Genomic DNA, 23,537 nt, shown 5'->3' with positions numbered 1-23,537 from the left:
ATAACCCATCGTTTTTGTCATTTCGTCATTTTTTTCAAATCTTCAAAAATGATGAAAAACTGCGCGCTATAGTATGCCGTACGATATGGGCTATAGCCCACGGTCCAAAATGATGAGAAACGAGGCTAACTTTTTTTTTCAAAATTTCAAAAAACATGGGCTATAACCCATCGTTTTTGTCATTTCGTCATTTTTTTCAAATCCTCAAAAAGGATGAAAAACGGTGCGCTATAGTATGCCGTACGATATGGGCTATAGCCCATGGTCCAAAATGATGAGAAACGAGGATAACTTTTTTTTTCAAAATTTCAAAAGACATGGGCTATAACCCATCGTTTTTGTCATTTCGTCATTTTTTTCAAATCTTCAAAAATGATGAAAAACTGCGCGCTATAGTATGCCGTACGATATGGGCTATAGCCCACGGTCCAAAATGATGAGAAACGAGGCTAACTTTTTTTTTCAAAATTTCAAAAAACATGGGCTATAACCCATCGTTTTTGTCATTTCGTCATTTTTTTCAAATCCTCAAAAAGGATGAAAAACGGTGCGCTATAGTATGCCGTACGATATGGGCTATAGCCCATGGTCCAAAATGATGAGAAACGAGGATAACTTTTTTTTTCAAAATTTCAAAAAACATGGGCTATAACCCATCGTTTTTGTCATTTCGTCATTTTTTTCAAATCTTCAAAAATGATGAAAAACTGCGCGCTATAGTATGCCGTACGATATGGGCTATAGCCCACGGTCCAAAATGATGAGAAACGAGGCTAACTTTTTTTTTCAAAATTTCAAAAAACATGGGCTATAACCCATCGTTTTTGTCATTTCGTCATTTTTTTCAAATCTTCAAAAATGATGAAAAACTGCGCGCTATAGTATGCCGTACGATATGGGCTATAGCCCACGGTCCAAAATGATGAGAAACGAGGCTAACTTATTTTTTCAAAATTTCAAAAAACATGGGCTATAACCCATCGTTTTTGTCATTTCGTCATTTTTTTCAAATCCTCAAAGAGGATGAAAAACGGTGCGCTATAGTATGCCGTACGATATGGCCTATAGCCCATAGTCCAAAATGATGAGAAACGAGGATAACTTTTTTTTTCAAAATTTCAAAAAACATGGGCTATAATAACCCATCGTTTTTGTCATTTCGTCATTTTTTTCAAATCCTCAAAAAGGATGAAAAACGGTGCGCTATAGTATGCCGTACGATATGGGCTATAGCCCATGGTCCAAAATGATGAGAAACGAGGATAACTTTTTTTTTCAAAATTTCAAAAAACATGGGCTATAACCCATCGTTTTTGTCATTTCGTCATTTTTTTCAAATCTTCAAAAATGATGAAAAACTGCGCGCTATAGTATGCCGTACGATATGGGCTATAGCCCACGGTCCAAAATGATGAGAAACGAGGCTAACTTTTTTTTTCAAAATTTCAAAAAACATGGGCTATAACCCATCGTTTTTGTCATTTCGTCATTTTTTTCAAATCCTCAAAAAGGATGAAAAACGGTGCGCTATAGTATGCCGTACGATATGGGCTATAGCCCATGGTCCAAAATGATGAGAAACGAGGATAACTTTTTTTTTCAAAATTTCAAAAAACATGGGCTATAACCCATCGTTTTTGTCATTTCGTCATTTTTTTCAAATCTTCAAAAATGATGAAAAACTGCGCGCTATAGTATGCCGTACGATATGGGCTATAGCCCACGGTCCAAAATGATGAGAAACGAGGCTAACTTTTTTTTTCAAAATTTCAAAAAACATGGGCTATAACCCATCGTTTTTGTCATTTCGTCATTTTTTTCAAATCTTCAAAAATGATGAAAAACTGCGCGCTATAGTATGCCGTACGATATGGGCTATAGCCCACGGTCCAAAATGATGAGAAACGAGGCTAACTTTTTTTTTCAAAATTTCAAAAAACATGGGCTATAACCCATCGTTTTTGTCATTTCGTCATTTTTTTCAAATCCTCAAAAAGGATGAAAAACGGTGCGCTATAGTATGCCGTACGATATGGGCTATAGCCCATGGTCCAAAATGATGAGAAACGAGGATAACTTTTTTTTTCAAAATTTCAAAAGACATGGGCTATAACCCATCGTTTTTGTCATTTCGTCATTTTTTTCAAATCTTCAAAAATGATGAAAAACTGCGCGCTATAGTATGCCGTACGATATGGGCTATAGCCCACGGTCCAAAATGATGAGAAACGAGGCTAACTTTTTTTTTCAAAATTTCAAAAAACATGGGCTATAACCCATCGTTTTTGTCATTTCGTCATTTTTTTCAAATCCTCAAAAAGGATGAAAAACGGTGCGCTATAGTATGCCGTACGATATGGGCTATAGCCCATGGTCCAAAATGATGAGAAACGAGGATAACTTTTTTTTTCAAAATTTCAAAAAACATGGGCTATAACCCATCGTTTTTGTCATTTCGTCATTTTTTTCAAATCTTCAAAAATGATGAAAAACTGCGCGCTATAGTATGCCGTACGATATGGGCTATAGCCCACGGTCCAAAATGATGAGAAACGAGGCTAACTTTTTTTTTCAAAATTTCAAAAAACATGGGCTATAACCCATCGTTTTTGTCATTTCGTCATTTTTTTCAAATCTTCAAAAATGATGAAAAACTGCGCGCTATAGTATGCCGTACGATATGGGCTATAGCCCACGGTCCAAAATGATGAGAAACGAGGCTAACTTTTTTTTTCAAAATTTCAAAAAACATGGGCTATAACCCATCGTTTTTGTCATTTCGTCATTTTTTTCAAATCCTCAAAAAGGATGAAAAACGGTGCGCTATAGTATGCCGTACGATATGGGCTATAGCCCATGGTCCAAAATGATGAGAAACGAGGATAACTTTTTTTTTCAAAATTTCAAAAAACATGGGCTATAACCCATCGTTTTTGTCATTTCGTCATTTTTTTCAAATCTTAAAAAATGATGAAAAACTGCGCGCTATAGTATGCCGTACGATATGGGCTATAGCCCACGGTCCAAAATGATGAGAAACGAGGCTAACTTTTTTTTTCAAAATTTCAAAAAACATGGGCTATAACCCATCGTTTTTGTCATTTCGTCATTTTTTTCAAATCTTCAAAAATGATGAAAAACTGCGCGCTATAGTATGCCGTACGATATGGGCTATAGCCCACGGTCCAAAATGATGAGAAACGAGGCTAACTTTTTTTTTCAAAATTTCAAAAAACATGGGCTATAACCCATCGTTTTTGTCATTTCGTCATTTTTTTCAAATCCTCAAAAAGGATGAAAAACGGTGCGCTATAGTATGCCGTACGATATGGGCTATAGCCCATGGTCCAAAATGATGAGAAACGAGGATAACTTTTTTTTTCAAATTTTCAAAAAACATGGGCTATAACCATCGTTTTTGTAATTTCGTCATTTTTTTTCAAATCTTCAAAAATGATGAAAAACTGCGCGCTATAGTATGCCGTACGATATGGGCTATAGCCCACGGTCCAAAATGATGAGAAACGAGGCTAACTTTTTTTTTCAAAATTTCAAAAAACATGGGCTATAACCCATCGTTTTTGTCATTTCGTCATTTTTTTCAAATCCTCAAAAAGGATGAAAAACGGTGCGCTATAGTATGCCGTACGATATGGGCTATAGCCCATGGTCCAAAATGATGAGAAACGAGGATAACTTTTTTTTTCAAAATTTCAAAAGACATGGGCTATAACCCATCGTTTTTGTCATTTCGTCATTTTTTTCAAATCTTCAAAAATGATGAAAAACTGCGCGCTATAGTATGCCGTACGATATGGGCTATAGCCCACGGTCCAAAATGATGAGAAACGAGGCTAACTTTTTTTTTCAAAATTTCAAAAAACATGGGCTATAACCCATCGTTTTTGTCATTTCGTCATTTTTTTCAAATCCTCAAAAAGGATGAAAAACGGTGCGCTATAGTATGCCGTACGATATGGGCTATAGCCCATGGTCCAAAATGATGAGAAACGAGGATAACTTTTTTTTTCAAAATTTCAAAAAACATGGGCTATAACCCATCGTTTTTGTCATTTCGTCATTTTTTTCAAATCTTCAAAAATGATGAAAAACTGCGCGCTATAGTATGCCGTACGATATGGGCTATAGCCCACGGTCCAAAATGATGAGAAACGAGGCTAACTTTTTTTTTCAAAATTTCAAAAAACATGGGCTATAACCCATCGTTTTTGTCATTTCGTCATTTTTTTCAAATCTTCAAAAATGATGAAAAACTGCGCGCTATAGTATGCCGTACGATATGGGCTATAGCCCACGGTCCAAAATGATGAGAAACGAGGCTAACTTTTTTTTTCAAAATTTCAAAAAACATGGGCTATAACCCATCGTTTTTGTCATTTCGTCATTTTTTTCAAATCCTCAAAAAGGATGAAAAACGGTGCGCTATAGTATGCCGTACGATATGGGCTATAGCCCATGGTCCAAAATGATGAGAAACGAGGCTAACTTTTTTTTTCAAAATTTCAAAAAACATGGGCTATAACCCATCGTTTTTGTCATTTCGTCATTTTTTTCAAATCTTCAAAAATGATGAAAAACTGCGCGCTATAGTATGCCGTACGATATGGGCTATAGCCCACGGTCCAAAATGATGAGAAACGAGGCTAACTTATTTTTTCAAAATTTCAAAAAACATGGGCTATAACCCATCGTTTTTGTCATTTCGTCATTTTTTTCAAATCCTCAAAAAGGATGAAAAACGGTGCGCTATAGTATGCCGTACGATATGGCCTTTAGCCCATAGTCCAAAATGATGAGAAACGAGGATAACTTTTTTTTTCAAAATTTCAAAAAACATGGGCTATAATAACCCATCGTTTTTGTCATTTCGTCATTTTTTTCAAATCCTCAAAAAGGATGAAAAACGGTGCGCTATAGTATGCCGTACGATATGGGCTATAGCCCATGGTCCAAAATGATGAGAAACGAGGATAACTTTTTTTTTCAAAATTTCAAAAAACATGGGCTATAACCCATCGTTTTTGTCATTTCGTCATTTTTTTCAAATCCTCAAAAAGCATGAAAAACGGTGCGCTATAGTATGCCGTACGATATGGGCTATAGCCCATGGTCCAAAATGATGAGAAACGAGGATAACTTTTTTTTTCAAAATTTCAAAAGACATGGGCTATAACCCATCGTTTTTGTCATTTCGTCATTTTTTTCAAATCTTCAAAAATGATGAAAAACTGCGCGCTATAGTATGCCGTACGATATGGGCTATAGCCCACGGTCCAAAATGATGAGAAACGAGGCTAACTTTTTTTTTCAAAATTTCAAAAAACATGGGCTATAACCCATCGTTTTTGTCATTTCGTCATTTTTTTCAAATCCTCAAAAAGGATGAAAAACGGTGCGCTATAGTATGCCGTACGATATGGGCTATAGCCCATGGTCCAAAATGATGAGAAACGAGGATAACTTTTTTTTTCAAAATTTAAAAAAACATGGGCTATAACCCATCGTTTTTGTCATTTCGTCATTTTTTTCAAATCTTCAAAAATGATGAAAAACTGTGCGCTATAGTATGCCGTACGATATGGGCTATAGCCCACGGTCCAAAATGATGAGAAACGAGGCTAACTTTTTTTTTCAAAATTTCAAAAAACATGGGCTATAACCCATCGTTTTTGTCATTTCGTCATTTTTTTCAAATCTTCAAAAATGATGAAAAACTGCGCGCTATAGTATGCCGTACGATATGGGCTATAGCCCACGGTCCAAAATGATGAGAAACGAGGCTAACTTATTTTTTCAAAATTTCAAAAAACATGGGCTATAACCCATCGTTTTTGTCATTTCGTCATTTTTTTCAAATCCTCAAAAAGGATGAAAAACGGTGCGCTATAGTATGCCGTACGATATGGCCTATAGCCCATAGTCCAAAATGATGAGAAACGAGGATAACTTTTTTTTTCAAAATTTCAAAAAACATGGGCTATAATAACCCATCGTTTTTGTCATTTCGTCATTTTTTTCAAATCCTCAAAAAGGATGAAAAACGGTGCGCTATAGTATGCCGTACGATATGGGCTATAGCCCATGGTCCAAAATGATGAGAAACGAGGATAACTTTTTTTTTCAAAATTTCAAAAAACATGGGCTATAACCCATCGTTTTTGTCATTTCGTCATTTTTTTCAAATCTTCAAAAATGATGAAAAACTGCGCGCTATAGTATGCCGTACGATATGGGCTATAGCCCACGGTCCAAAATGATGAGAAACGAGGCTAACTTTTTTTTTCAAAATTTCAAAAAACATGGGCTATAACCCATCGTTTTTGTCATTTCGTCATTTTTTTCAAATCCTCAAAAAGGATGAAAAACGGTGCGCTATAGTATGCCGTACGATATGGCCTATAGCCCATAGTCCAAAATGATGAGAAACGAGGATAACTTTTTTTTTCAAAATTTCAAAAAACATGGGCTATAATAACCCATCGTTTTTGTCATTTCGTCATTTTTTTCAAATCCTCAAAAAGGATGAAAAACGGTGCGCTATAGTATGCCGTACGATATGGGCTATAGCCCATGGTCCAAAATGATGAGAAACGAGGATAACTTTTTTTTTCAAAATTTCAAAAAACATGGGCTATAACCCATCGTTTTTGTCATTTCGTCATTTTTTTCAAATCTTCAAAAATGATGAAAAACTGCGCGCTATAGTATGCCGTACGATATGGGCTATAGCCCACGGTCCAAAATGATGAGAAACGAGGCTAACTTATTTTTTCAAAATTTCAAAAAACATGGGCTATAACCCATCGTTTTTGTCATTTCGTCATTTTTTTCAAATCCTCAAAAAGGATGAAAAACGGTGCGCTATAGTATGCCGTACGATATGGGCTATAGCCCATGGTCCAAAATGATGAGAAACGAGGATAACTTTTTTTTTCAAAATTTCAAAAAACATGGGCTATAACCCATCGTTTTTGTCATTTCGTCATTTTTTTCAAATCTTCAAAAATGATGAAAAACTGCGCGCTATAGTATGCCGTACGATATGGGCTATAGCCCACGGTCCAAAATGATGAGAAACGAGGATAACTTTTTTTTTCAAAATTTCAAAAAACATGGGCTATAACCCATCGTTTTTGTCATTTCGTCATTTTTTTCAAATCTTCAAAAATGATGAAAAACTGCGCGCTATAGTATGCCGTACGATATGGGCTATAGCCCACGGTCCAAAATGATGAGAAACGAGGCTAACTTATTTTTTCAAAATTTCAAAAAACATGGGCTATAACCCATCGTTTTTGTCATTTCGTCATTTTTTTCAAATCCTCAAAAAGGATGAAAAACGGTGCGCTATAGTATGCCGTACGATATGGCCTATAGCCCATAGTCCAAAATGATGAGAAACGAGGATAACTTTTTTTTTCAAAATTTCAAAAAACATGGGCTATAATAACCCATCGTTTTTGTCATTTCGTCATTTTTTTCAAATCCTCAAAAAGGATGAAAAACGGTGCGCTATAGTATGCCGTACGATATGGGCTATAGCCCATGGTCCAAAATGATGAGAAACGAGGATAACTTTTTTTTTCAAAATTTCAAAAAACATGGGCTATAACCCATCGTTTTTGTCATTTCGTCATTTTTTTCAAATCTTCAAAAATGATGAAAAACTGCGCGCTATAGTATGCCGTACGATATGGGCTATAGCCCACGGTCCAAAATGATGAGAAACGAGGCTAACTTTTTTTTTCAAAATTTCAAAAAACATGGGCTATAACCCATCGTTTTTGTCATTTCGTCATTTTTTTCAAATCCTCAAAAAGGATGAAAAACGGTGCGCTATAGTATGCCGTACGATATGGCCTATAGCCCATAGTCCAAAATGATGAGAAACGAGGATAACTTTTTTTTTTCAAAATTTCAAAAAACATGGGCTATAATAACCCATCGTTTTTGTCATTTCGTCATTTTTTTCAAATCCTCAAAAAGGATGAAAAACGGTGCGCTATAGTATGCCGTACGATATGGGCTATAGCCCATGGTCCAAAATGATGAGAAACGAGGATAACTTTTTTTTTCAAAATTTCAAAAAACATGGGCTATAACCCATCGTTTTTGTCATTTCGTCATTTTTTTCAAATCTTCAAAAATGATGAAAAACTGCGCGCTATAGTATGCCGTACGATATGGGCTATAGCCCACGGTCCAAAATGATGAGAAACGAGGCTAACTTTTTTTTTCAAAATTTCAAAAAACATGGGCTATAACCCATCGTTTTTGTCATTTCGTCATTTTTTTCAAATCCTCAAAAAGGATGAAAAACGGTGCACTATAGTATGCCGTACGATATGGGCTATAGCCCATGGTCCAAAATGATGAGAAACGAGGATAACTTTTTTTTTCAAAATTTCAAAAGACATGGGCTATAACCCATTGTTTTTGTCATTTCGTCATTTTTTTCAAATCTTCAAAAATGATGAAAAACTGCGCGCTATAGTATGCCGTACGATATGGGCTATAGCCCACGGTCCAAAATGATGAGAAACGAGGCTAACTTTTTTTTTCAAAATTTCAAAAAACATGGGCTATAACCCATCGTTTTTGTCATTTCGTCATTTTTTTCAAATCCTCAAAAAGGATGAAAAACGGTGCGCTATAGTATGCCGTACGATATGGGCTATAGCCCATGGTCCAAAATGATGAGAAACGAGGATAACTTTTTTTTTCAAAATTTCAAAAAACATGGGCTATAACCCATCGTTTTTGTCATTTCGTCATTTTTTTCAAATCTTCAAAAATGATGAAAAACTGCGCGCTATAGTATGCCGTACGATATGGGCTATAGCCCACGGTCCAAAATGATGAGAAACGAGGCTAACTTTTTTTTTCAAAATTTCAAAAAACATGGGCTATAACCCATCGTTTTTGTCATTTCGTCATTTTTTTCAAATCTTCAAAAATGATGAAAAACTGCGCGCTATAGTATGCCGTACGATATGGGCTATAGCCCACGGTCCAAAATGATGAGAAACGAGGCTAACTTTTTTTTTCAAAATTTCAAAAAACATGGGCTATAACCCATCGTTTTTGTCATTTCGTCATTTTTTTCAAATCCTCAAAAAGGATGAAAAACGGTGCGCTATAGTATGCCGTACGATATGGGCTATAGCCCATGGTCCAAAATGATGAGAAACGAGGCTAACTTATTTTTTCAAAATTTCAAAAAACATGGGCTATAACCCATCGTTTTTGTCATTTCGTCATTTTTTTCAAATCCTCAAAAAGGATGAAAAACGGTGCGCTATAGTATGCCGTACGATATGGCCTATAGCCCATAGTCCAAAATGATGAGAAACGAGGATAACTTTTTTTTTCAAAATTTCAAAAAACATGGGCTATAATAACCCATCGTTTTTGTCATTTCGTCATTTTTTTCAAATCCTCAAAAAGGATGAAAAACGGTGCGCTATAGTATGCCGTACGATATGGGCTATAGCCCATGGTCCAAAATGATGAGAAACGAGGATAACTTTTTTTTTCAAAATTTCAAAAAACATGGGCTATAACCCATCGTTTTTGTCATTTCGTCATTTTTTTCAAATCTTCAAAAATGATGAAAAACTGTGCGCTATAGTATGCCGTACGATATGGGCTATAGCCCACGGTCCAAAATGATGAGAAACGAGGCTAACTTTTTTTTTCAAAATTTCAAAAAACATGGGCTATAACCCATCGTTTTTGTCATTTCGTCATTTTTTTCAAATCCTCAAAAAGGATGAAAAACGGTGCGCTATAGTATGCCGTACGATATGGCCTATAGCCCATAGTCCAAAATGATGAGAAACGAGGATAACTTTTTTTTTCAAAATTTCAAAAAACATGGGCTATAATAACCCATCGTTTTTGTCATTTCGTCATTTTTTTCAAATCCTCAAAAAGGATGAAAAACGGTGCGCTATAGTATGCCGTACGATATGGGCTATAGCCCATGGTCCAAAATGATGAGAAACGAGGATAACTTTTTTTTTCAAAATTTCAAAAAACATGGGCTATAACCCATCGTTTTTGTCATTTCGTCATTTTTTTCAAATCTTCAAAAATGATGAAAAACTGCGCGCTATAGTATGCCGTACGATATGGGCTATAGCCCACGGTCCAAAATGATGAGAAACGAGGCTAACTTTTTTTTTCAAAATTTCAAAAAACATGGGCTATAACCCATCGTTTTTGTCATTTCGTCATTTTTTTCAAATCCTCAAAAAGGATGAAAAACGGTGCGCTATAGTATGCCGTACGATATGGGCTATAGCCCATGGTCCAAAATGATGAGAAACGAGGATAACTTTTTTTTTCAAAATTTCAAAAGACATGGGCTATAACCCATCGTTTTTGTCATTTCGTCATTTTTTTCAAATCTTCAAAAATGATGAAAAACTGCGCGCTATAGTATGCCGTACGATATGGGCTATAGCCCACGGTCCAAAATGATGAGAAACGAGGCTAACTTTTTTTTTCAAAATTTCAAAAAACATGGGCTATAACCCATCGTTTTTGTCATTTCGTCATTTTTTTCAAATCCTCAAAAAGGATGAAAAACGGTGCGCTATAGTATGCCGTACGATATGGGCTATAGCCCATGGTCCAAAATGATGAGAAACGAGGATAACTTTTTTTTTCAAAATTTCAAAAAACATGGGCTATAACCCATCGTTTTTGTCATTTCGTCATTTTTTTCAAATCTTCAAAAATGATGAAAAACTGCGCGCTATAGTATGCCGTACGATATGGGCTATAGCCCACGGTCCAAAATGATGAGAAACGAGGCTAACTTTTTTTTTCAAAATTTCAAAAAACATGGGCTATAACCCATCGTTTTTGTCATTTCGTCATTTTTTTCAAATCCTCAAAAAGGATGAAAAACGGTGCGCTATAGTATGCCGTACGATATGGGCTATAGCCCATGGTCCAAAATGATGAGAAACGAGGCTAACTTATTTTTTCAAAATTTCAAAAAACATGGGCTATAACCCATCGTTTTTGTCATTTCGTCATTTTTTTCAAATCCTCAAAAAGGATGAAAAACGGTGCGCTATAGTATGCCGTACGATATGGCCTATAGCCCATAGTCCAAAATGATGAGAAACGAGGATAACTTTTTTTTTCAAAATTTCAAAAAACATGGGCTATAATAACCCATCGTTTTTGTCATTTCGTCATTTTTTTCAAATCCTCAAAAAGGATGAAAAACGGTGCGCTATAGTATGCCGTACGATATGGGCTATAGCCCATGGTCCAAAATGATGAGAAACGAGGATAACTTTTTTTTTCAAAATTTCAAAAAACATGGGCTATAACCCATCGTTTTTGTCATTTCGTCATTTTTTTCAAATCTTCAAAAATGATGAAAAACTGTGCGCTATAGTATGCCGTACGATATGGGCTATAGCCCACGGTCCAAAATGATGAGAAACGAGGCTAACTTTTTTTTTCAAAATTTCAAAAAACATGGGCTATAACCCATCGTTTTTGTCATTTCGTCATTTTTTTCAAATCCTCAAAAAGGATGAAAAACGGTGCGCTATAGTATGCCGTACGATATGGCCTATAGCCCATAGTCCAAAATGATGAGAAACGAGGATAACTTTTTTTTTCAAAATTTCAAAAAACATGGGCTATAATAACCCATCGTTTTTGTCATTTCGTCATTTTTTTCAAATCCTCAAAAAGGATGAAAAACGGTGCGCTATAGTATGCCGTACGATATGGGCTATAGCCCATGGTCCAAAATGATGAGAAACGAGGATAACTTTTTTTTTCAAAATTTCAAAAAACATGGGCTATAACCCATCGTTTTTGTCATTTCGTCATTTTTTTCAAATCTTCAAAAATGATGAAAAACTGCGCGCTATAGTATGCCGTACGATATGGGCTATAGCCCACGGTCCAAAATGATGAGAAACGAGGCTAACTTTTTTTTTCAAAATTTCAAAAAACATGGGCTATAACCCATCGTTTTTGTCATTTCGTCATTTTTTTCAAATCCTCAAAAAGGATGAAAAACGGTGCGCTATAGTATGCCGTACGATATGGGCTATAGCCCATGGTCCAAAATGATGAGAAACGAGGATAACTTTTTTTTTCAAAATTTCAAAAGACATGGGCTATAACCCATCGTTTTTGTCATTTCGTCATTTTTTTCAAATCTTCAAAAATGATGAAAAACTGCGCGCTATAGTATGCCGTACGATATGGGCTATAGCCCACGGTCCAAAATGATGAGAAACGAGGCTAACTTTTTTTTTCAAAATTTCAAAAAACATGGGCTATAACCCATCGTTTTTGTCATTTCGTCATTTTTTTCAAATCCTCAAAAAGGATGAAAAACGGTGCGCTATAGTATGCCGTACGATATGGGCTATAGCCCATGGTCCAAAATGATGAGAAACGAGGATAACTTTTTTTTTCAAAATTTCAAAAAACATGGGCTATAACCCATCGTTTTTGTCATTTCGTCATTTTTTTCAAATCTTCAAAAATGATGAAAAACTGCGCGCTATAGTATGCCGTACGATATGGGCTATAGCCCACGGTCCAAAATGATGAGAAACGAGGCTAACTTTTTTTTTCAAAATTTCAAAAAACATGGGCTATAACCCATCGTTTTTGTCATTTCGTCATTTTTTTCAAATCTTCAAAAATGATGAAAAACTGCGCGCTATAGTATGCCGTACGATATGGGCTATAGCCCACGGTCCAAAATGATGAGAAACGAGGCTAACTTTTTTTTTCAAAATTTCAAAAAACATGGGCTATAACCCATCGTTTTTGTCATTTCGTCATTTTTTTCAAATCCTCAAAAAGGATGAAAAACGGTGCGCTATAGTATGCCGTACGATATGGGCTATAGCCCATGGTCCAAAATGATGAGAAACGAGGCTAACTTTTTTTTTCAAAATTTCAAAAAACATGGGCTATAACCCATCGTTTTTGTCATTTCGTCATTTTTTTCAAATCTTCAAAAATGATGAAAAACTGCGCGCTATAGTATGCCGTACGATATGGGCTATAGCCCACGGTCCAAAATGATGAGAAACGAGGCTAACTTATTTTTTCAAAATTTCAAAAAACATGGGCTATAACCCATCGTTTTTGTCATTTCGTCATTTTTTTCAAATCCTCAAAAAGGATGAAAAACGGTGCGCTATAGTATGCCGTACGATATGGCCTATAGCCCATAGTCCAAAATGATGAGAAACGAGGATAACTTTTTTTTTCAAAATTTCAAAAAACATGGGCTATAATAACCCATCGTTTTTGTCATTTCGTCATTTTTTTTAAATCCTCAAAAAGGATGAAAAACGGTGCGCTATAGTATGCCGTACGATATGGGCTATAGCCCATGGTCCAAAATGATGAGAAACGAGGATAACTTTTTTTTTCAAAATTTCAAAAAACATGGGCTATAACCCATCGTTTTTTTGTCATTTCGTCATTTTTTTCAAATCTTCAAAAATGATGAAAAACTGCGCGCTATAGTATGCCGTACGATATGGGCTATAGCCCACGGTCCAAAATGATGAGAAACGAGGATAACTTTTTTTTTCAAAATTTCAAAAAACATGGGCTATAAGCCTATAACCCATCGTTTTTGTCATTTCGTCATTTTTTTCAAATCTTCAAAAATGATGAAAAACTGCGCGCTATAGTATGCCGTACGATATGGGCTATAGCCCATGGTCCAAAATGATGAGAAACGAGGATAACTTTTTTTTTCAAAATTTCAAAAAACATGGGCTATAAGCCTATAACCCATCGTTTTTGTCATTTCGTCATTTTTTTCAAATCTTCAAAAATGATGAAAAACTGCGCGCTATAGTATGCCGTACGATATGGGCTATAGCCCACGGTCCAAAATGATGAGAAACGAGGCTAACTTTTTTTTTCAAAATTTCAAAAAACATGGGCTATAACCCATCGTTTTTGTCATTTCGTCATTTTTTTCAAATCCTCAAAAAGGATGAAAAACGGTGCGTTATAGTATGCCGTACGATATGGGCTATAGCCCATGGTCCAAAATGATGAGAAACGAGGATAACTTTTTTTTTCAAAATTTCAAAAAACATGGGCTATAACCCATCGTTTTTGTCATTTCGTCATTTTTTTCAAATCCTCAAAAAGGATGAAAAACGGTGCGCTATAGTATGCCGTACGATATGGGCTATAGCCCATGGTCCAAAATGATGAGAAACGAGGATAACTTTTTTTTCAAAATTTCAAAAAACATGGGCTATAACCCATCGTTTTTGTCATTTCGTCATTTTTTTCAAATCTTCAAAAATGATGAAAAACTGCGCGCTATAGTATGCCGTACGATATGGGCTATAGCCCACGGTCCAAAATGATGAGAAACGAGGCTAACTTTTTTTTTCAAAATTTCAAAAAACATGGGCTATAACCCATCGTTTTTGTCATTTCGTCATTTTTTTCAAATCCTCAAAAAGGATGAAAAACGGTGCGCTATAGTATGCCGTACGATATGGGCTATAGCCCATGGTCCAAAATGATGAGAAACGAGGATAATTTTTTTTTTCAAAATTCCAAAAAACATGGGCTATAACCCATCGTTTTTGTCATTTCGTCATTTTTTTCAAATCCTCAAAAAGGATGAAAAACGGTGCGCTATAGTATGCCGTACGATATGGGCTATAGCCCATGGTCCAAAATGATGAGAAACGAGGATAACTTTTTTTTTCAAAATTTCAAAAAACATGGGCTATAACCCATCGTTTTTGTCATTTCGTCATTTTTTTCAAATCTTCAAAAATGATGAAAAACTGCGCTCTATAGTATGGCGTACGATATGGGCTATAGCCCACGGTCCAAAATGATGAGAAACGAGGCTAACTTTTTTTTTCAAAATTTCAAAAAACATGGGCTATAACCCATCGTTTTTGTCATTTCGTCATTTTTTTCAAATCCTCAAAAAGGATGAAAAACGGTGCGCTATAGTATGCCGTACGATATGGGCTATAGCCCATGGTCCAAAATGATGAGAAACAAGGATAACTTTTTTTTTCAAAATTTCAAAAAACATGGGCTATAACCCATCGTTTTTGTCATTTCGTCATTTTTTTCAAATCCTCAAAAAGGATGAAAAACGGTGCGCTATAGTATGCCATACGATATGTGACCAGGGACAGTGGTTTGATATACAAGGGGGACATGGTCATTTTTCAGTTCTTTACATATTATGAAACTGCACACTGTAACCTTTCATAATCTATTGCTCATTGAAATTGGGGGGGAAATGAAGAAGATATGACCATTTGAAACTTGTTTAACTGGAAACACCAAAGTACAGAATTTGCCGTTTTAAGATTTCATAGTATTTAGCATCTCTGAGCCCAGGAATGGGTGTGACAATAGATACTTGTCTCCACCCCTAGATACTTGCATAAACACTCCCCCCATCCTCTAACCACTCCACACTGTCAACTGCACAGAATGACTTGAGTTGACACTTAGTAAAAGAGGAATAAGGACATCTAGAACTCTTAGAATAAAAATAAATAGAGATGAGAAAGTATCAATATTGCAATATAGAAATATAGGACGGACGTTGTTTAGTGTATGTTTTGGTAATGATACAATCTAAAAATTAACTAGTATGCTGGAGTAAAACTACTTGCAGCAAGTAGGCTATAATTTATTCCATGAAGTTGCTGTATGTTTACATTACATTATTAATATGTACAAAGGTACCTTTTTACCCCTAAATGCATGGCTTGAATCAGCCGTGCACTGATGTGAAAGAATCAAAACCTTACCAACAGAAAATCAGGGGGAAAAATACCTTAGACGTGTGTTATGATCCTTCCACTTTTAAGAAGATCACACCAGGATTTGTACTACACTATGTCTTCACATTCAATATTTGAGCTGTTCTTCTAACAACAATGTCATGGATTGATCAAATTATATAAACGACGGATTTCACCGCGACGCGTGATCACGCATGGATCATGGATTGATCAAATTATATAAAAGACGGATTTCACCGCGACGCGCGATCACACGCGATGTTATTCATGTATTGATCATCAGGCAGCAGCATCCAATGGTAATAAAGTTACAAAGATTAAAACACAGTGATAAACATGCACATGTGTGCACTGAAATAAAGGGCAGAAGAATGGATTTACAACTAAGACAATCTCGTCAGAACGCGTGTGGTGTGGAGACCTCAAACAAACATTAAACTGGCAGCAACTTTTTTTTCTTCAGTGGACGACGGGTAAATCAGTTAATTTATACTTTTATTACAATATCCAACAGCATCATATCAAGTTAACAATAATGCTGATGTTGTAGGCTATTTACTATTGTCACAGAAACACACTGCACGGCTACTGTAACTGGAGAACAAAGATAGCTACGGCCAATCGAAACGACTCTATGTAAATACGTTCAGGAATGTTCACACCCCCAAAATACGGCAAATAATCTGTAATTATAGAGACATTTTTGCAATGTAAATACAACGACTTAATGACACTAAAACGACTTTCTGATGGAATAAAAACATTCTTTAACATTCCAACTGTGGCTAAAACCGAAAACCACCAAAAAAATAAAATAATTCTATTTTGGTCTATTGTGAGATTTAATTAGTGCCGACTTGTGGTTGAAAATACTGGCACTGGTCACATATGGGCTATAGCCCATGGTCCAAAATGATGAGAAACGAGGATAACTTTTTTTTTCAAAATTTCAAAAAACATGGGCTATAACCCATCGTTTTTGTCATTTCGTCATTTTTTTCAAATCTTCAAAAATGATGAAAAACTGCGCGCTATAGTATGCCGTACGATATGGGCTATAGCCCACGGTCCAAAATGATGAGAAACGAGGCTAACTTTTTTTTTCAAAATTTCAAAAAACATGGGCTATAACCCATCGTTTTTGTCATTTCGTCATTTTTTTCAAATCCTCAAAAAGGATGAAAAACGGTGCGCTATAGTATGCCGTACGATATGGGCTATAGCCCATGGTCCAAAATGATGAGAAACGAGGATAACTTTTTTTTTCAAAATTTCAAAAAACATGGGCTATAACCCATCGTTTTTGTCATTTCGTCATTTTTTTCAAATCTTAAAAAATGATGAAAAACTGCGCGCTATAGTATGCCGTACGATATGGGCTATAGCCCACGGTCCAAAATGATGAGAAACGAGGCTAACTTTTTTTTTCAAAATTTCAAAAAACATGGGCTATAACCCATCGTTTTTGTCATTTCGTCATTTTTTTCAAATCTTCAAAAATGATGAAAAACTGCGCGCTATAGTATGCCGTACGATATGGGCTATAGCCCACGGTCCAAAATGATGAGAAACGAGGCTAACTTTTTTTTTCAAAATTTCAAAAAACATGGGCTATAACCCATCGTTTTTGTCATTTCGTCATTTTTTTCAAATCCTCAAAAAGGATGAAAAACGGTGCGCTATAGTATGCCGTACGATATGGGCTATAGCCCATGGTCCAAAATGATGAGAAACGAGGATAACTTTTTTTTTCAAAATTTCAAAAAACATGGGCTATAACCCATCGTTTTTGTCATTTCGTCATTTTTTTCAAATCTTAAAAAATGATGAAAAACTGCGCGCTATAGTATGCCGTACGATATGGGCTATAGCCCACGGTCCAAAATGATGAGAAACGAGGCTAACTTTTTTTTTCAAAATTTCAAAAAACATGGGCTATAACCCATCGTTTTTGTCATTTCGTCATTTTTTTCAAATCTTCAAAAATGATGAAAAACTGCGCGCTATAGTATGCCGTACGATTTGGGCTATAGCCCACGGTCCAAAATGATGAGAAACGAGGCTAACTTTTTTTTTCAAAATTTCAAAAAACATGGGCTATAACCCATCTTTTTTGTCATTTCGTCATTTTTTTCAAATCCTCAAAAAGGATGAAAAACGGTGCGCTATAGTATGCCGTACGATATGGGCTATAGCCCATGGTCCAAAATGATGAGAAACGATGATAACTTTTTTTTTCAAAATTTAAAAAAACATGGGCTATAATACCAGGAAGCCCCCTTTTGTGCCATATTTGGAGACAATTGGACAACTGGTGTGCTGTGGCAAGGCGGACACACACACACACACACACACACACACACAAACACAATCCATTGCTTCTTAATTAAAACAGCAAGATGAGAATCCTCTTGTGCCAAATCACAGCACACGTCTCAAGACACGTTTCCATGTGTAGCACTGACCGTATAGCAGACCTAACATGACCCTCATCAGCTTAGCGATGGTGGGGAGCACAAAACTTCCCTTTAACGGGAAGAATCCTCCAGCTGAACCTGATTCTTACTGAGAGGGCCATCTGCCTTCACCATTGGGGGGGGTGGGGTGGGGGGGTCCTTCATTGGTCCCATGAGGGAAATTGCAGTTGCCAAAGACAGTAAGATACAGATTACAAGACAAGAAAAACTATATTGTAGACAAAATTAACGGATTTAGTAATTAATTATTGAATGATTAAAACTATAACTAAGCCTTGCCGAGCCATATAGACATTTCGGCCATTTGAAAATAGCTGATCTACAAGCTAAGAAATGCCATAAATAAAAAGGTTGTGAATGCAAAGCACTGTGAGCTTGTAGATAGGCTATTGTCATTATTTTGGGTCCCGTGGAGACATAAAATGTCTCTCTTGGGGTCACGACCAAAAAGGTTTGGGAACCACTGTGTTCATGTGTGTTCCTGTATTGTATTCTGTTGCAGTGTCGTGACGGATCGTTCCCAGCAGACCTGTGGCTGGGCGTCAGCAGAGAAGCCATCTCGGTGTACAAGCGAGGAGAGCCCTGGCCTCTGGAGGTCTTCCCTTACGAACAGATCCTCTCCTTCGGCGCTCCGCTGCCCAACGCCTACAAGATCGCTGTGGAAGGACGAGAACTGCTCTTTGAAACCCCTCTGGTATGGATCTGATCTCATTTGGTTTTTAACCAAAAAATATAATTAATTCATATTTAAGGATATGATATACTATATTTAATAAATACTTTCCCAGAGAATAAAAATATTTATGGTCTTGATGATTCACCAGGAACCTGGGTGGCTTGATTCTACGCTTAAAATAATAAATTGTTCAGGAAGGGTTGCCAATTTCGTCCAATTTATCCTGCATCCTGCATGGGTTCTTTCTCCTGATTGGATGAAATTGGTATCCTGACCTGAAGTGTATTTTCTGTAAAGAGCTGGAGAGAACCAAAATACAAGATCACTTTTATCCGCTTTAATATATGTCTTAACTTTTAGTCCATATAAAATGTAAGCATAAAATAAAACTAAATTGTTTAACAACATTGTCTTTCTTTCTCCAGGTGATGGATATCGCTAAGCTAATGAAAGCGTACATCAGCATGATCGTCAAGAAGCGCTACAGCAACTGTCAATCAGTCAGCAGCCACGGCAGCCAATCCAGTGCCTGGTGACTGGTGAGGCATCTGGCCCCACCCAGAGTACACACCCACTAACCCCTCCCCTCTCCCCTCCTTATAACCATTCACCACTTTCACCAGCGGAGGTTGCTATGGAGGCCGAGCAGCATCGGCCAATAATCGCAGGCCAAGCAAGGACGACTATATCCTCAGCATTTCTGGACGAAGCAGAGTTCGGAAAGCATTTGTGGACATTCAAATGCTCGAGTTAAACTTGGTTGTGTGCCGATGCGTGGAAGCAGGCCACGCAACTGCGTAAACATCCGGCTTACGGAGCAGGAGAGGAAATGACGTCTGGGTTTGAGCTGGATTCAAACCTGTGATGTCACGCAACACTCTGGACATTCCGTACGGTCAGGGTTCATGGTTCGATTCCAGAGGCAGTCAATCAAAGTGACCTTGAGCAAGGGCACTTAACCCCTGTACCAGCTCTTTCGTACAGCACGCCAATCTGTGGCTATAAGACTGTCAAATGAAATGCCTTCGATTATGGCGAACAACCACAGACTGTGCTGTTAATGCTAACCAGCTAGCTCTATGTTTGTCATGCTAACTTAATGGTCTGTACACTATTGGTTCAAGGCTTTGTTTCAGATTGCAGCCAAATCTGATTTGTTTGTCAAAACTGGTATTTAGGACTGACTGTTAATTTGCAAGTCATCAGCTCGGATTTGTCTATTCATACGTCGCCAAAAACAGCAGAGCTCAGAGCTTGGCTATTTTCCGCAACCAATCGTATGACGAGGTAGAAATCAGGCTTCAGTGTCAGATTGTCCGGAATCTTTCAGAAATCATATTGAATCAACATGAATCATATTTTCAACCACTGTGATTCTGATTTGCAAACAATTTTTTTTCCTTCTTGCTGTTCTGACTTGATTAAAATCTGATTCCAATGAAGATCGGCCAAAAGTCTGAGTTGCGCTGCCATGTGTGACCATAGCATTTAGTGTTACTGAAACTGTACTATATTATTTACACCCAGGAGGGTTGGGGACGAGGAGCGCTTGTTTCGTGTGTACCTCAATGCCCTTAAATCACTTGGCGACAAGGCAGGCGTACACATACACACGAGCCAAGAACCACGAGGGGAGCGAGTGGCCATGACAAAAGCATGCTGCTAAGTACTTGTCGGCGAACAAGGACTGAATAGTGAGTCGTGTGAGGCAAAAGGAGTGCTTCCTTCCTGCCGGCTCAGCCATTAGCGGGCCAAGTCTTCCTCAGCTGTCCTAGGGGAAAGCGCTTGTGTGCGTGCGTGCGTGGGTGTGTGTGTTGGGGCAGAAAGAATGTTAAAAAAAACTAAAAGGAAGTCAGAAAAGACAGAAACTGTTAAAAGGTCTTAGGAATTCTCTGGGATACTCGTTAAGGACTGTATCTGCAGGTTATGTAAATAATTTGCAGACAGAGTTCGGTGTCCAGCACTTCAAGTGGGATCGTATTTACGAGGACTTAAGGAGGTCATTAAAGTGCCTGGTGATGTCACGAATACATATACCGGTAATGATGATGCTTTTGGTTCAGGTGTGCCCCTCAAATACCACTTCTGTTCAGAAAGGTGCTGCGTTATCCCTTGAAACAACCACAGGTTTGTACCAGGTCAGCCTTATCCCATTAAGACATGAGATCAGATTCCCTCTTCTTTAAAATGTCTTCTAAATCTTTTCTGAAAAACATATCAGCGGTGCTCAAACATTTTCATGTCAAGGACTTACAGAATTATCTGTATTATTGGCCCCCCAGACCCCCATCTGAAGATATTTTGTTCCAGGGACCCACAGAAGCAAATATTTGAGTTAAAAAAGTTTGCTGTGAAAGAATATATATTCAAAGATTTGCACACATTTTCAGCTTGTTATGAACAACTATTTTTCAATAGCTAAAGTAGAAAATAATTGGTTAATGTAGTTAAACGCTAAAGTGACACAGTTGCGTTCCTGGTCTTAATGGGTTAGATCTAACATTTTGTCGCTGTCGGTGGAAACCTTGTCTGTGACTGGGATCCAGTGTAGTTATTAATTAATCACAGGCTCTTGTTAATACTTTTCTTTGTTTCAATATTTATAATACCAACAGACTCACTTTACCACTTTCAACCTGGCAGACCTATTATGGTCATGTCATAGTCGAAAATGTTCAATTACAAAAAAAATCTGCATCGCATCCGCAGCACTATGACAAAATATTAAATAGGGCATTAACTTGTCAAAACAATGCAACAAGGTTTCTTCTAGACAGTGATGAAAATGATATCTGTCTTCAATCTAACATTCAGTCATTTGTCAAAAGCATGGCGCCACGTTGAACCGTTATCAAACCAAAGAGCAATGACACTGTCGAGGGTGGAAAACCACTGATTATTTTCCTAGCGATTGTTCTGTCGATTACTTTGAGACACAGATTGAGTAGATGGAAATTATACCATTTTACAATGAGCATTAATGAGGACCAATTATGCGAACATATGGTTGAAAATAGGTGAAGTGCTCATTTGCTCATTGTGTGCGTGATGCAGCCTGGTTCCATATTTAAAACCCCTGTGGTCACAGTAGTGTGAGCCCAGCTTTAAAGGCTGCTATAGAGAGTATGTTTAAGTCATGGGGCCTCCTCATCTCTCCAGCCCTTTAATAAACCCAAAATACATTTTCAGGTGGTTTACATTTTTCATCCAATGAGGAGAGCAAACCACACAAAGACTGTTCACGTTTCGCTTGTTTTGTTTATTTGTTTCATCACTTCCAATTTCACTTGTTTATCCTATATCCTCAGTATGAGTTGTCTCTCCTGATTGGATGAAATTGGTATTCCTCTGAAAATGTGTTTTCCGTTTACGAAAGACCTGGTTATTGAACAAACAATCTACTGTATAGCAATAATTACCATCTGAATTTAGAACTATTTAATACTTATTTTAACACTAGACAGACAGTACAGTATCATAAAAACCTGTTCAGAATGCAGTACAGTACAATATCTTAAACAAAGTGCCAGCCTTCAGCATTTCAGTGGAATCACCGCTGGCGGTAGCTCCATTCCAAAGATAACCGTGTTTGTTCAGGTTTCCTAACTCAGTGCCTTCTTGTATATAATGTACACTTCCTTTATATTCATCCATTTGGGGTTCTTTTTTATTATAAATGTGCAATGTTATATAAATATTATATATTATATAATCAGTGGCTGTACATTTTATAAGTCTTTGCCTTCTCTCTTTTTTCTTTCTTGATCTATGATGACCACACAGTGATTTTGTTGAGGTGATGTTTAAGGTATATTTTGTTTTCTTTCCGGACGTACAGAGAAGCAAAGTGATGAACAGTATACCAGTGTCTTGTTTTGTTTGTGTATTAGCTTTGTTACTGAAACGATGATTCTAACAATAAACATATATACATATTTATTCTGGGGTTCCATTTATGGTTTTTGCCACTATGACCTTTTTAGAATGTTTTTGATCCAAAATTTCCGCAATTTCCACAATTTCCACAATTTCCGCAATTTCCAATTTCCGCAATTTCCGCAATTCCGCAATTTGACAAAAAAAGTTATCTGCAATTTCCGCAATTTCCGCAATTTCCAATTTCCCCAATTTCCGCAATTTCCGCAATTTCCATTTCCGCAATTTCCTCAATTTCCATTTCCGCAATTTCCGCAATTTCCATTTCCGCAATTTCCATTTCCACCATTTCCGCAATTTCCGCAATTACAATTTCCGCAATTTCCGCAATTTTTGCAATTTCCATTTCCATTTCCAACTATTAATGGCAGCTGGGTTTCATCATTCAAATAAAATAGAATTCTGTCCGTTTAGCTATAAAATTATGTCAGGGAATAGGGATACACAGTATATGTCTTTCATTTGCATTGCATCTCCCCCCCCCCCAAAGCTTTTATTTTCGTTCGAGTAATAGTACAACTCTAATAGTATATTACTTATAATAATGTAATTAAAGATAACTTCATTCAGATTTTTTTATTTTTATTTCATTTTCCAGATTTTTTTTTC

General features: G+C 36.8%; 1 protein-coding gene across 1 annotated transcript; it reads left to right on the top strand.

Moving 5' to 3' along the window:
- Positions 1–18,321: 18,321 nt before the first annotated feature.
- Positions 18,322–22,931, top strand: LOC308325327 (unconventional myosin-X-like; the record flags this gene model as incomplete). The annotated part of the gene is made up of 3 exons (XM_080777816.1): positions 18,322–18,345; positions 18,819–19,010; positions 19,418–22,931. The coding sequence occupies 3 exons, from the start codon at positions 18,322–18,324 to the stop codon at positions 19,526–19,528; spliced, it is 327 nt and encodes a 108-aa protein (XP_080633942.1). The 3' UTR covers positions 19,529–22,931.
- Between the last annotated feature and the right edge of the window lie 606 nt (positions 22,932–23,537).

This window comes from Protomyctophum bolini, assembly GCF_963924005.1.
Source record: "Protomyctophum bolini genome assembly, chromosome: 12".
NCBI lineage: Eukaryota > Metazoa > Chordata > Actinopteri > Myctophiformes > Myctophidae > Protomyctophum > Protomyctophum bolini.
The sequence above is the reverse complement of the archived record's forward strand: the minus strand, read 5'-3'. Positions and strand labels throughout refer to the sequence as shown.